The sequence below is a fragment of the Panulirus ornatus genome, chromosome 8 (genome assembly GCF_036320965.1).
Source record: "Panulirus ornatus isolate Po-2019 chromosome 8, ASM3632096v1, whole genome shotgun sequence".
NCBI lineage: Eukaryota > Metazoa > Arthropoda > Malacostraca > Decapoda > Palinuridae > Panulirus > Panulirus ornatus.
In genome coordinates this window covers 26965724-26981729 of record NC_092231.1, presented here as the reverse complement: position 1 = coordinate 26981729, position 16006 = coordinate 26965724, and the positions used below count along the sequence as shown (strand labels likewise).

At 40.7% G+C, this 16006-nt stretch overlaps 1 protein-coding gene across 1 annotated transcript in view; it reads left to right on the top strand.

Moving 5' to 3' along the window:
* Positions 1-543: 543 nt before the first annotated feature.
* LOC139749875 (uncharacterized) overlaps positions 544-16006 on the top strand; it is a 28992-nt gene continuing 13529 nt past the window's right edge. Inside the window, exons 1-3 of the mRNA XM_071664248.1 lie at positions 544-802; positions 7134-7223; positions 14388-14548. Of these exons, the coding sequence (XP_071520349.1) occupies positions 764-802; positions 7134-7223; positions 14388-14548 (290 nt within the window). The 5' untranslated portion in view covers positions 544-763. The remainder of the gene's footprint in view (positions 803-7133; positions 7224-14387; positions 14549-16006) is intronic.

The following is a 16006-nucleotide window of genomic DNA, read 5'->3' as shown; positions in this document are numbered from 1 at the left end:
GGACAGAATTAAACCACCCAAGATCCAACACAGTTGTTCTAAGATCAGATAGTGCATGATAGATTTCTAACGAATGTGACTCAAGCAGGATGTAGTCAGGTTTAGCATACAACCTACATTCTATTACCGAGTAAGATAGTTTGCTATCCGTTTCATTAGGTATTTCACTACACTATATTTTCAGATATATTAACATTCTTGTAGGCTCAGAGTTCCGTCCTTTTTTTTATCCACTGGGAACCATCAATCAACGGCTTCTGATAGAAAGGATAGGTAGCATCCCACCTAAATTTTGGTGTAGTATGATATTCTGAAGTTTCTCTGCTGAACGTAAATGCAGTGCAGGATTAAGTTGGTTTAACCTCTACTATCTTGAAATTCTCAAGAAGGCGGGTGTCGGCTGCGAATGTCATAATGAATTCTTGGCTGTTGTTAGGCGTATCTACTTGAACATTAAAAGCCACAACATTACTTATCCTTGATAACTGGAGAGGTCATCTTATCTGGGTGAAACCTGGGAGGCGGCTAAACGTGCCAGCGATCACTGGACACTTGTCTAGGGCTAATTGTGTGCCTATAACCCGCGCGGCAAAACTTTCGTCCATCCAATACTTAACTGACACTGAATTACGTTCTTCGTCTCTGCCATAAACAGTTTCATATGCATGAGGAAGATGTGGTATAGTTGACTGTGCGAGAGTAAAGCCGTGTCCAGGTGCCTGAAGGCGACTGACGGTTAGGTTTAGTACGGTTGCAGTCAGCGATGAGGCAGGTACTGGATCTCTTGCTGCTCAGCTCCTGGGTAAGTGCAGCTGGTGTCAGCACTGCTATCACTTTCAGCTGATGCTGACTATGTTAAGGTCTTGATCAAAGACCATAGATAATAGAGACTTTGATCCTGGTGAATCTAAGTTGGTGCCGATTTTAGTACACAGATATTTTATGATTGTAAGATGCAGTCGTCAAGGGATGTCTGATCATTATCTTGTGGAGGCGAAGGTGACGATTTGTAGAGGTTTTCAGAAAAGAAGAGAGAATGTTGGGGTGAAGAGAGTGGTGAGAGTAAGTGAGCTTGGGAAGGAGACTTGTGAGAGGAAGTACCAGGAGAGACTGAGTGCAGAATGGAAAAAGGTGAGAGCAAAGGACGTAAGGGGAGTGGGGGAGGAATGGGATGTATTTATGGAAGCAGTGATGGCTTGCGCAAAAGATGCTTGTGGCATGAGAAGCGTGGGAGGTGGGCAGATTAGAAAGGGTAGTGAGTGGTGGGATGATGAAGCAAGATTATTAGTGAAAGAGATGAGAGAGGCATTTGGATGATTTTTGCAGGGAAATAGTGCAAATGACTGGGAGATGTATAAAAGAAAGAGGCAGGAAGTCAAGAGAAAGGGGCAAGAGGTGTAAAAGAAGGCAAATGAGAGTTAGAGTGAGAGAGTATCATTAAATTTTAGGGAGAATAAAAAGATGTTTTGGAAGGAGGTAAATGAAGTGCGTAAGACTAGAGAACCAATGGGAACATCGGTGAAGGGGGCAAATGGGGAGGTAATAACAAGTAGTGGGGATGTGAGAAGGAGATGGACTGAGTATTTTGAAGGTCTGTTGAATGTGTTAGATGACAGAGTGGCAGATATAGGGTGTTTTGGTTGAGGTGGTGTGCGAAATGAGAGAGTCAGGGAGAATGATTTGGTAAACAGAGAAGAGGTAGTGAAAACTTTGCCGAACATGAAAGCCGGCAAGGCGGGGGGATTGGATGGTATTGCAGTGGAATTTATTAAAAAACGGGGTGACTGTGTTGTTGACTGGTTGGTAAAGATATCTAATGTATGTATGGCTGATATTGAAGTGCCTGAGGATTGGCGGAATGCATGCATAGTGCCATTGTACAAAAGCAGAGCGGATAAAGGTGATTGTTCATATTACAGAGGTATACGTTTGTTGAGTATTCCTGGGAAATTATATGAGAGGGTATTGATTGAGAGGGTGAAGGCATGTACAGAGCATCACATTGGGGAAGAGCAGTGTGGTTTCAGAAGTGGTAGAAGATGTCTGGATCATGTGTTTGCTTTGAAGAATGTATGTGAGAAATACTTAGAAAAAGAAATAAATTTGTATGTAGCATTCATGGAGCTGGAGAAGGCATATGATAGAGTTGATAGAGATGCTCTGTGGAAGGTATTAAGAATATATGGTGTGGGAGGCAAGTTGTTAGAAGCAGTGAAAAGTTTTTATCGAGGATGTAAGGCATGTGTATGAGTAGGAAGAGAGGAAAATGATTAGTTCTCAGTGAATGTCGGTTTGCGGTAGGGGTGCGTGATGTCTCCATGGTTGTTTAATTTGTTTACGGATGGGGTTGTTAGGAAGGTGAATGCAAGAGTTTTGGAGAGAGGGACAAGTATGCAGTCTGTTATGGATGAGAGGGCTTGGGAAGTGAGTCAGTTTGTGTTCGCTGATGATACAGCGGTGATGGCTGAATCGGGTGAGAAACTGCAGAAGCTGATGACTGAGTTTGGTAAAGTGTATGTAAGAATAAATCTGAGATTAGATGTGAATAAGAGCAAGGTTATTAGGTATGGTAGGGTTGAGGGACAAGTCAGTTGGGAGGTAAGTTTGAATGGAGAAAAACTGGAGGAAGTGAAGTGTTTTAGATATTTGGGAGTGGATGTGGCAGCGGATGGAACCATGGAAAGCGGAAGTGAGTCACAGGATGGGGGCGGGGACGAAAGTTCTGGAAGCGTTGAAGAATGTGTAGAAGGCGAGAACGTTATGTTGGAAAGCAAAAATGGGTATGTTTGAAGGAATAGTGGTTCCAACAATGTTATATGGTTGTGAGGCGTGGGCTGTAGATAGGGTTGTGCGAAGGAGGGTGGATGTGTTGGAAATGAGATGTTTGAGGACAATATGTGGTGTGAGGTGGTTTGTTCGAGTAAGTAATGAAAGGATAAGAGAGATGTGTGGTAATAAAAACAGTGTGGGTGAAAGAGCAGAAGAGGGTGTTTTGAAATGGTTTACCACATGGAGAGAATGAGTGAGGAAAGATTGACAAAGAGGATATATGTGTCAGAGGTGGAGGGAACGAGAAGTGGGAGACCAAATTGGAAGTGGAAGGATGGAGTGAAAAAGATTTTGAGTGATCGGGGCCTGAACATGCAGGAGGGTGAAAGGCGGGCAAGGAATAGAGTGAATTGGAACGATGTAGTATACCGAGGTCGACGTGCTGTCAGTGGATTGAAGCAGGGCATTTGAAGCGTCTGGGGTAAACCATGGAAAGTTTTGTGGGGCCTCGATGTTGAAAGGGAGCTGTGGTTTCGATGCATTATACATGAGAGCTAGAGACTGATTGTGAACGAATGTGGCCTTTGTTGTCTTTCCTAGTGCTACCTCGTGCACGTGCGGGTGGACGAGGTTGTCATTTCATGTGTGGCAGGGTGGCGACGGGAATCAATAAAGTCAGTAAGTATGAATTATGTACATATGTATATATGTATATGTCTGTGTATATATATATATATATATATATATATATATATATATATATATATATATATATATATATATATATATATATATATATATTATCCCTGGGGATAGGGGATTAAGGATACTTCCCACGTATTCCCTGCGCGTCGTAGAAGGCGACTAAAAGGGGAGGGAGCGGGGGGCTGGAAATCCTCCCCTCTCGTTTTTTTTTAATTTTCCAAAAGAAGGAACAGAGTGGGGTCAGGTGAGGATATTCCAAAAATGGCCCAGTCCTCTGTTCTTAACGCTACCTCACTAACGCGGGAAATGGCGAATAGTTTAAAAGAAAAGAAAAGAAAAAAAAAAAAAAAAAAAAAAAATATATATATATATATATATATATATATATATATATATATATATATATATATATATATATATATATATATATATATATATACTTTGAAATGTATAGGTATGTATATGTGCGTGTGTGGACGTGCATGTTTATACATGTGTATGTGGGTGGGTTGGGCCATTCTTTCGTCTGTTTCCTTGCGCTACCTCGCTAACGCGGGAGACAGCGACAAAGTATAATGATAAAAAAAGAAAAAGAAAAAAGAAGAAATATATATATATATATATATATATATATATATATATATATATATATATATATATATATATATATATATATATATCAAGGCATGTGAAGCGTCTGGGGTAAACCATGGAAAGCTGTGTAGGTATGTATATTTGCGTGTGTGGACGTATGTATATACATGTGTATGGGGGTGGGTTGGGCCATTTCTTTCGTCTGTTTCTTTGCGCTACCTCGCAAACGCGGGAGACAGAAAAAAAGAAAAAAAAAAAAATATATATATATATATATATATATATATATATATATATATATATATATATATATCTTTCTTTTAAACTATTCGCCATTTCCCGCGTTAGCGAGGTAGCGTTAGGAACAGAGGGCTGGGCCTTTTTTTGGAATATCCTCACCTGGCCCCCTCTGTTCCTTCTTTTGGAAAATTAAAAAAAAAAAAAGAGAGGGGAGGATTTCCAGCCCCCCGCTCCCTCCCCTTTTAGTCGCCTTCTACGACACGCAGGGAATACGTGGGAAGTATTCTTAATCCCAATCCCCTATCCCCTATAACAGTCAGTTGATATACATCGAAGAGATGTCCTAGCTTCGTCTCTTCGATGTATTTCAACTGACTTATATTTCTCTCTTGTGTCTCCCCTGATGATGTGATTATTACACGAAAGTGCACTTGGGAACTTATCGTGTTTTTATTTTCCCCGTGGACTCATAGGAATATATATATATATATATATATATATATATATATATATATATATATATATATATATATATATATATATATATATATTAGAAAGGGTAGTGAGTGGTGGGATGAAGAAGTAAGAGTATTAGTGAAAGAGAAGAGAGAGGCATTTGGACGATTTTTGCAGGGAAAAAATGCAATTGAGTGGGAGATGTACAAAAGAAAGAGACAGGAGGTCAAGAGAAAGGTGCAAGAGGTGAAAAAAAGGGCAAATGAGAGTTGGGGTGAGAGAGTATCATTAAATTTTAGGGAGAATAAAAAGATGTTCTGGAAGGAGGTAAATAAAGTGCGTAAGACAAGGGAGCAAATGGGAACTTCAGTGAAGGGCGCAAATGGGGAGGTGATAACAAGTAGTGGTGATGTGAGAAGGAGATGGAGTGAGTATTTTGAAGGTTTGTTGAATGTGTTTGATGATAGAGTGGCAGATATAGGGTGTTTTGGTCGAGGTGGTGTGCAAAGTGAGAGGGTTAGGGAAAATGATTTGGTAAACAGAGAAGAGGTAGTGAAAGCTTTGCGGAAGATGAAAGCCGGCAAGGCAGCAGGTTTGGATGGTATTGCAGTGGAATTTATTAAAAAAGGGGGTGACTGTATTGTTGACTGGTTGGTAAGGTTATTTAATGTATGTATGACTCATGGTGAGGTGCCTGAGGATTGGCGGAATGCGTGCATAGTGCCATAGTACAAAGGCAAAGGGGATAAGAGTGAGTGCTCAAATTACAGAGGTATAAGTTTGAGTATTCCTGGTAAATTATATGGGAGGGTATTGATTGAGAGGGTGAAGGCATGTACAGAGCATCAGATTGGGGAAGAGCAGTGTGGTTTCAGAAGTGGTAGAGGATGTGTGGATCAGGTGTTTGCTTTGAAGAATGTATGTGAGAAATACTTAGAAAAGCAAATGGATTTGTATGTAGCATTTATGGATCTGGAGAAGGCATATGATAGAGTTGATAGAGATGCTCTGTGGAAGGTATTAAAAATATATGGTGTGGGAGGCAAGTTGTTAGAAGCAGTGAAAAGTTTTTATCGAGGATGTAAGGCATGTGTACGTGTAGGAAGAGAGGAAAGTGATTGGTTCTCAGTGAATGTAGGTTTGCGGCAGGGGTGTGTGATGTCTCCATGGTTGTTTAATTTGTTTATGGATGGGGTTGTTAGGGAGGTAAATGCAAGAGTTTTGGAAAGAGGGGCAAGTATGAAGTCTGTTGGGGATGAGAGAGCTTGGGAAGTGAGTCAGTTGTTGTTCGCTGATGATACAGCGCTGGTGGCTGATTCATGTGAGAAACTGCAGAAGCTGGTGACTGAGTTTGGTAAAGTGTGTGGAAGAAGAAAGTTAAGAGTAAATGTGAATAAGAGCAAGGTTATTAGGTACAGTAGGGTTGAGGGTCAAGTCAATTGGGAGGTGAGTTTGAATGGAGAAAAACTGGAGGAAGTGAAGTGTTTTAGATATCTGGGAGTGGATCTGGCAGCGGATGGAACCATGGAAGCGGAAGTGGATCATAGGGTGGGGGAGGGGGCGAAAATTCTGGGGGCCTTGAAGAATGTGTGAAAGTCGAGAACATTATCTCGGAAAGCAAAAATGGGTATGTTTGAAGGAACAGTGGTTCTAACAATGTTGTATGGTTGCGAGGCGTGGGCTATGGATAGAGTTGTGCGCAGGAGGATGGATGTGCTGGAAATGAGATGTTTGAGGACAATGTGTGGTGTGAGGTGGTTTGATCGAGTGAGTAACGTAAGGGTAAGAGAGAAGTGTGGAAATAAAAAGAGCGTGGTTGAGAGAGCAGAAGAGGGTGTTTTGAAGTGGTTTGGGCACATGGAGAGGATGAGTGAGGAAAGATTGACCAAGAGGATATATGTGTCGGAGGTGGAGGGAACAAGGAGAAGAGGGAGACCAAATTGGAGGTGGAAAGATGGAGTGAAAAAGATTTTGTGTGATCGGGGCCTGAACATGCAGGAGGGTGAAAGGAGGGCAAGGAATAGAGTGAATTGGAGCGATGTGGTATACCGGGGTTGACGTGCTGTCAGTGGATTGAATCAAGGCATGTGAAGCGTCTGGGGTAAGCTATGGAAAGCTGTGTAGGTATGTATATTTGCGTGTGTGGACGTATGTATATACATGTGTATGGGGGGGGTTGGGCCATTTCTTTCGTCTGTTTCCTTGCGCTACCTCGCAAACGCGGGAGACAGCGACAAAGTATAATAAATAAATAAAATATATATATATATATATATATATATATATATATATATGTATATATTATAACGGTCATAATGCTGTGACGTAAGTGAGCAGGTCATACATAGTAAGAGTGGTGTGTCCTGCAGGTGGTGGTGGCACAGGCAGGACTGTTGGATGTGCTGAGGGTCGACCCGGCTGACCACCAGGTGCAGCATGACCAACCTCAGACGAAACAGGTGAGTAACGATGCTCGAGTTTGATTCGTTTGTTCCCTGTTGTCCCTAAGTGAAGAACGGTGGAGATAACCCTGATTTGCAGTTGAGTTAGTACTTTTAGGTCACAGATAAGGCGATAATGTCTGCGTTTTTTTTTTTTTCTTTAATGCTCTACGGATCTCTTTGCATATGTAGTCCAATATTCATTGATGATGAACTCTGCGATATGTATGATATTAGTTGTAAAGTGCAGTAACCCAACCATATCCTTTAATCAGCTGATGATTTTGCTGGAAAGTCTTTTTAAAAAAAACTTCAACCTAGAGAACTATTTGTAAAGTTGTTGTTTATATCTTATTATAACTTGCTGAATGTTCTTGTTTTGTTCATAACTTACCCTTGATGTAGTGGTCAGCAATGATAGAGAAAGTCTTATCACAATTTACGTAACTGCTCAAAAGTGTGTTTAGAGTTACCCCTGGAAAGTAGTGTGAGCGGTTTACCTGTTACAGTTCTTATTGTTATAGTTAAAGAACGTAACAGAGGTTGGGTATGGTCAAGAATCTAATGTAATATTTGTCCACATTAGATATTTTGATCGAACTTAAAGCATTGCTGAGTGTGTCACATACACTAACTCAGTAATTGATATTAAGTCTTCTCTTATGGAACATAGTAGGGATACCATTATGAATCAAAATGTTATTCTAAATACATTAGATAAGTGTATGTGAATTTTTTTTTTTATATATTTCTCAAGGTAACTTGAAGTTGAAATTTGTGGTTCAATCTCATGAGTCTTGTGCCCGCCCCGCCCAGTGGTTCACTCTACCTGGACTGTGTCTTGACATCTTGTTTTCCTGTTCCTTGTGGTTTTCCCTGCATCTTGTTTATACTCGCTACTTGTGTACTTTTTGAACACTCACACACACACACACACACACGCGCGCGCGCTGGAGGGGGGGGGGGGAGGGGAAAGATTCTTCATGTGTGGTGGGGAAGCAACAGGAATGCATGAAGGCAGCAAGTATGGATATGTACATTTGTATGTATATATATATGTATGCGTTGAAATGTATATGCATGTACATGTGCGTGTGTGGGCGTTTATGTACATACAGGTGCATGTGGGTGGAGTGGGCCATTCCTCGTCTGTTTCCTTGCACTACCTCGCTGACGCGGGAGACGGCGGTTAAGTATAATGAAATAAAATATATATATATATATATATATATATATATATATATATATATATATATATATATATATATATATATATATATATATATATATATATATGTTTATATATATATATATATATATATATATATATATATATATATATATATATATATTATATATATATATATATCAGTAAATTTTAGGGAGAATAAAAAGATGTTCTGGAAGGAGGTAAATAGGGTGCGTAAGACAAGGGAGCAAATGGGAACTTCAGTGAAGGGCGTAAATGGGGAGGTGATAACAAGTAGCGGTGATGTGAGAAGGAGATGGAATGAGTATTTTGAAGGTTTGTTGAATGTGTCTGATGACAGAGTGGCAGATATAGGGTGTTTTGGTCGAGGTGGTGTGCAAAGTGAGAGGGTTAGGGAAAATGATTTGGTAAACAGAGAAGAGGTAGTAAAAGCTTTGCGGAAGATGAAAGCCGGCAAGGCAGCAGGTTTGGATGGTATTGCAGTGGAATTTATTAAAAAGGGGGTGACTGTATTGTTGACTGGTTGGTAAGGTTATTTAATGTATGTATGACTCATGGTGAGGTGCCTGAGGATTGGCGGAATGCGTGCATAGTGCCATTGTACAAAGGCAAAGGGGATAAGAGTGAGTGCTCAAATTACAGAGGTATAAGTTTGTTGAGTGTTCCTGGTAAATTGTATGGGAGGGTATTGATTGAGAGGGTGAAGGCATGTACAGAGCATCAGATTGGGGAAGAGCAGTGTGGTTTCAGAAGTGGTAGAGGATGTGTGGATCAGGTGTTTGCTTTGAAGAATGTATGTGAGAAGTACTTAGAAAAGCAAATGGATTTGTATGTAGCATTTATGGATCTGGAGAAGGCATATGATAGAGTTGATGGAGATGCTCTGTGGAAGGTATTAAGAATATATGGTGTGGGAGGCAAGTTGTTAGAAGCAGTGAAAAGTTTTTATCGAGGATGTAAGGCATGTGTACGTGTAGGAGGAGAGGAAAGTGATTGGTTCTCAGTGAATGTAGGTTTGCGGCAGGGGTGTGTGATGTCTCCATGGTTGTTTAATTTGTTTATGGATGGGGTTGTAAGGGAGGTAAATGCAAGAGTCCTGGAAAGAGGGGCAAGTATGAAGTCTGTTGGGGATGAGAGAGCTTGGGAAGTGAGTCAGTTGTTGTTCGCTGATGATACAGCGCTGGTGGCTGATTCATGTGAGAAGCTGCAGAAGCTGGTGACTGAGTTTGGTAAAGTGTGTGGAAGAGGAAAGTTGAGAGTAAATGTGAACAGGAGCAAGGTTGTTAGGTACAGTAGGGTTGAGGGTCAAGTCAATTGGGAGGTGAGTTTGAATGGAGAAAGACTGGAGGAAGTGAAGTGTTTTGGATATCTGGGAGTGGATCTGTCAGCGGATGGAACCATGGAAGCGGAAGTGGATCATAGGGTGGGGGAGGGGGCGAAAATTTTGGGAGCCTTGAAAAATGTGTGGAAGTCGAGAACATTATCTCGGAAAGCAAAAATGGGTATGTTTGAGGGAATAGTGGTTCCAACAATGCTGTATGGTTGCGAGGCGTGGGCTGTGGATAGAGATGTGCGCAGGAGGATGGATGTGCTGGAAATGAGATGTTTGAGGACAATGTGTGGTGTGAGGTGGTTTGATCGAGTAAGTAACGTAAGGGTAAGAGAGATGTGTGGAAATAAAAAGAGCGTGGTTGAGAGAGCAGAAGAGGGTGTTTTGAAATGGTTTGGGCACATGGAGAGAATGAGTGAGGAGAGATTGACCAAGCGGATATATGTGTCGGAGGTGGAGGGAACGAGGAGAAGAGGGAGACCAAATTGGAGGTGGAAAGATGGAGTGAAAAAGATTTTGTGTGATCGGGGCCTGAACATGCAGGAGGGTGAGAGGAGGGCAAGAAATAGAGTGAATTGGAGTCATGTGGTATACAGGGGTTGACGTGCTGTCAGTGGATTGAAGCAAGGCATGTGAAGCGTCTGGGGTGAACCATGGAAAGCTGTGTGGGTATGTATATTTGCGTGTGTGGACGTGTGTATGTACATGTGTATGGGGGGCGGGGGTTGGGCCATTTCTTTCGTCTGTTTCCTTGCGCTACCTCGCAAACGCGGGAGACAGCGACAAAGTATAAAAAAAAAAAAAAAAAAAAAAATATATATATATATATATATATATATATATATATATATATATATATATATATATATATATATATATATATACTCTCATTTATCTATATTCATTATGCTTGATCGCCGTCTCCCGAGTCAGCGAGGTAGCGCCAGGAAACAGACGAAGAATGGCCCATCCACTCATACACATATATGTATATATGTAAACAACCATACACGCACATATACATACATATACAAATCAACATATATATATATATATATATATATATATATATATATATATATATATATATATATATGTATATGTACATACACATACACAGACATACACACATATACACATGTAAGTATTCATGCTTGCCTTCATATATTCCTTGCGCTGCCCTGCCCCGTACGGAATAGCATTGCTACCCCCTGCTTCAGCAAGGTAGCGTTAGGAAAACAGAGAGAAAAGGCCACATTCGTCCATCCTCAATCTTTAGCTCTTATGTGTAATACACCGAAACCACAGCTCTCTGTCCACATCCAGGCCCCACAGACCTTTCCATGTATTATGCCAGACGTTTCACATGCCCTGGTTCAGTCCGTTGATAGCACGTCGACCCCGGTAAACCACATCGTTCCAATTCACTCTGTTCCTTGCACACCTCTCACCTTCCTGTATGTTCAGGTCCCTGTCGCTCAAAATCTTTTTCACTCCATCCTTCCACCTCCAATTTGATCTCTCGTTTCTCCTTGTTCCCTCTACCTCTGACACATATATCCTCTGTCAGTCTTTCCTCACTCATTCTCTCCATATGTTCAAACCATTTCAACACACCCTCTTTTGCTCTCTCAACCATACTCTTTTTATTTCCACACATCTCTCTTACCCTTACATTACTTACTCGATCAAACCACCTCACACTACGTATTGTCCTCAAACACTTCATTTCCAACACATCCACCCTCCCCCCCACAACCTTATCTATAGCCCATGTCTCGCAACCATATAACATTGTTGGAACTACTATTCCTTAAAACATACCCATTTTTGCTCTCTAAGATAACGTTCTTTCCTTCCACACATTCTTCATTGCGTCCAGAACCTTTGCCACATTCTTCATCGCTTCCAGAACCTTCGCCACATTCTTCATCGCTCCCAGAACCTTCGCCCCCTACCCCGCCCTCCTACGCACAACCCTATCTATAGCAAATGTCTCGCAACCATATAACATTGTTAGACCTACTATTCCTTAAAACATACCCATTTTTGCTCTCTGAGATAACGTTCTTTCCTTCCACACATTCCTTGTCGCTTCCAGAACCTTCGCCACATTCTTCATCGTTTCCAAAACCTTCGCCACATTCTTCATCGCTCCCAAAACCTTCGCCCCCTACCCCACCCTATGACTGACTACCGTTTCCATGGTTCCATCTGCTGCTAAGTCCAATCCCAGGTATCTAAAACACTTCGCTTCCTCCAATTTTTCTCGATTCAAACTCACATCTCAATTAACTTGTCCCTCAACCCTACTGAACCTAATAATCTTGCTCTTATTCGCATTTACTCTCAACTTTCTCCTTTCACACACTTTTCCAAACTCGGTCACCAACCTCTGCAGTTTCTCACAGGAATCAGCCACTAGAGCTGTCTCATCGGCGAACAACTGACTCACTTCCCAGGCCACCTCATCCACAACAGACTGCATACTCGCCTCTCTCTCCAAAACTCTTGCATTAACCTCCCTAACCATCCCATCCATAAACAAATTAAACAACCGTGGGAACATCACACACCCTTACCGCAAACCGACATTCACTGGGAACCAATCACTCTCCTCTCTTCCTTCTCGTAAACATGCCTTACATCTTTGGTAAAAACTTTTCACTGCTTCTTGCGAGTTTCCTCCCACACCGTATACTCTTAAAACCCTCCACAACGCATCTCTATCAACTCTATCATATGCCTTCTCCAGATCCATAAATGCTACATTCAAATCCATTTGTTTTTCTAAGTACTTCTCACATACATTCTTCCAAGCAAACACCTGATCCACACATCCTCTACCACTTCTGAAACCACACTGCTCTTCCCTAATCTGATGCTTTGTACATGCCTTCGCCCTCTCAATCAATACCCTCCCATATAATTTCCCAGGAATACTCAACAAACTTATGTATTTAGGGAAGCATTGACGGCTTGCGCAAAAGATGCATGTGGCATGAGAAATGTGAGAGGTTGGCAGATTAGAGAAGTTAGTGAATGGTGGGATGAAGTAAAGTTGTTAGTGAAAGAGAGGAGAAAGGCTTTTGGACGATATTTGCAGGGAAGTAGTGCAAATGAGCGGGAGATGTATAAAAGAAAGCGGCAGGAGGTCAAAAGAAAGGTTCAAGAGTTGAAAAAGAGGGCAAACGAGAGTTAGGGTGAGAGTACCTTTTGAATTTTAGGGAGAATAAAAAGATGTTTTGGGAGGTGAAAAACGTGCGTAAGACAAGAGAACAAATGGGAACATCGGTGATGATAGAGTGGCAGATATAGGGTGTTTTGGTCAGGGTGGTGTGCGAAGTGAAAGGGTCAGGGAGAATGGTTTGGTGAAGAGTGAAGAGGTGGCGAAAGATTTGCGGAGGATGAAATCCGGCAAGGCGGCGGGTTTGGATGATATTGCAGTAGAATTTGTTAAAAAAAAAAAAAAAAGGTGACTTTGTTGTTGATTGGCTGGTAAGGATATTCAGTGCATGTATGGATCATGGTGAAGTGCCTGAGGATTGGGGGGAATGCATGCGGTATACCGGGGTCGACGTGCTGTCAATGGATTGAACCAGGGCATGTGAAGTGTCTGGGGTAAACCATGGAAAGTTTTGTGGGGCCTGGATGTGGAAAGGGAGCTGTGGTTTCGGTGCATTATACATGACAGCTAGAGACTGAGTGTGAACGAATGTGGCCTTTGTTGTCTTTTCCTAGCGCTACCTCGCGCGCGTGCGGGGGGAGGGGTTGTCATTTCATGTGTGGCGGGTTGGCGATGGGAATGAATAAAGGCAGCAAGTATGGATTATGTACATGTATATATATATATATATATATATATATATATATATATATATATATATATATATATATATATATATATACATATATATATATATATATATATATATATATATATATATATATATATATATATATGTATATATGTATACGTTGAAATGTATAGGTATGTATATGTGCGTGTGTGGACGTGTATGTATATACATATGTATGTGGGTGGCTTGGGCCATTGTTTCGTGTTTCCTTGCGCTACCTCGCTAACGCGGGAAACAGCGACAAAGTATAATAGAAAAAATGATTATTTGTTATACTAAGTCGCTGTCTATATATATATATATATATATATATATATATATATATATATATATATATATATATATATATATATATATATATATATATATAAGATCCCTGGGAATACGGGAGAAAGAATACTTCCCACGTATTCCCTGCGTGTCGTAGAAGGCGACTAAAAGGGAAGGGAGCTGGGGGCTGGAAGCGGGCCAAGTGAGGATATTCCCTTAAAGGCTCAGTCCTCTATTCTTAACGCTACCTCGCTAACGCGAGAAATGGCGAATAGTATGAAAAAAAAAAAAAAAAAATATATATATATATATATATATATATATATATATATATATATATATATATATATATATATATATATGTGTGTGTGTGTGTGTGTGTGTGTGTGTGTTTGTGTGTGTGTGTGTGTGTGTGTGTGTTTATATTTGATTCATGCTTTAGCATGTTTTAGATATCTTTCTTGCTTCTGTAATTTTTTCAGTTTCTCCTCTTGTTCCATGCATGATGATAGCCTTCTGAGAATGACGTCCAGAACCTGATTGAAGCTTTGAGCAGGAACTTCATGGAGCTAAGGCAGAACCAGAGCGACTCCTGGTACAGTCGGTACGATACCCTGGCCAAGCAGAACGCCAACAACTCGGCTGTCGTCACTCGGCTCCTGCAGATAAGCAGGTAAAGCTGACGAAGTTATGATTTTGTCAGTAGCTCATCATTGTTTGGATTTATATCATATAACGCCTAGACTAGCATGTGGAAAGTTTGCCACATATGTCTTTGAGCCATCATACAGTAGTTTACAATAGTAGGCCCATTAGAAATTATAAGATAAGAACCAAATATTATTGAAATAGTAGATATGAGGTGACAGCTTGAGAATGTACGCGCGGAAATGAGGCCATTGTTCGTCTGTATTCGACGCTATCTCTCTCCAAGGAGAGTAAACCTTTTGTGTGAAAACAAAACTGAAAATTGTTTCCTCTCCCGATGGGTTGACCATAAGGCGTAGAGGGTAGTATTTCAGCTTTTGTTAAAGTTGGATCACAAATTTTCTGAAAAAGCTAATATTATGGAACATATTTTTCGGTAGTTTAGTACGCGTTCGGTTTCGTGTTGTGTGTGTGTGTGTGTGTGTGTGTGTATGAGTCTAATGTATCCTCTGGATACTCTCCATAAGAATTAAGAAACTGCTTTGGGGTAGGAGAGCTGTTATGGTAAGAAACTCTGCCAGGATTCATAGCTGAGCCTTTCTGTTTGGTTGTTGTCCTCAACTAAAGGGTACATGAAAAGTGATGTAGAGGTACAACTTTTATTCCGTGTGCGGGCAGGTGAAACAAAAGGTGTGTGTCATGTAAAAGGGGAAATGATGATATTACATGAGTATTCTAATGATTGAAAGGATCTGGAGAGATAATAGGGTTAAAGAGGTTAAAAATAATGAGATCGTATGGTAAAGATTAAATGATTAGTTAGAAATACAGTTCATTTTATTTGTTTATCTATTTATTCTAGAAGCATATTTAGCGTCAGAAGACTCTCTCCTCTAGATCGCAATTAAGAGTAGAATAAGATCTAATCAGAGGCGGTAGCATTCTCTGTGTAGGAATGACCCATAAGCGTGTGTACTAAGGCTGGTGAGGTAAGCTTTAGGAAGTACTTATCCTTCATCATTGATTATATACGAATCTCCGGGGGCAAAACGGCAGTTCAGAACATAAAAGAAAAGAAGAAAGCTGCAATGAAAATGTAAAATTCAACTTTTCACTTAATCGAAGGTTATACATTTCACGCATGGAAATGGGTTACGTTAATGCTTTTATGCCTGGGAAAATTCAAGAAAATATATGAGGTTGTCACCCACACTCCTCACCCCACGAAGCAATTGTTTCTGTGTTGCTTTCCTCTTTCACTTGTAAAATTTACGCGTGTAGACATTTGTGTTTAGGAAGGAACCTGCACAAATGGATTTTCCATAAATCTTTACCGATGAATTACTTCAAACTTTCCCGGCTGTTGTCGCGAGACGAAAGCTGCCTGATGCGTCAGGATGCCATTCACTGAAATGTGTGTTGCATATTAAGCAGTGAACTGAATTACTCTAGAAATGGGCAAGAGATTTAGTTGTCTCATCTG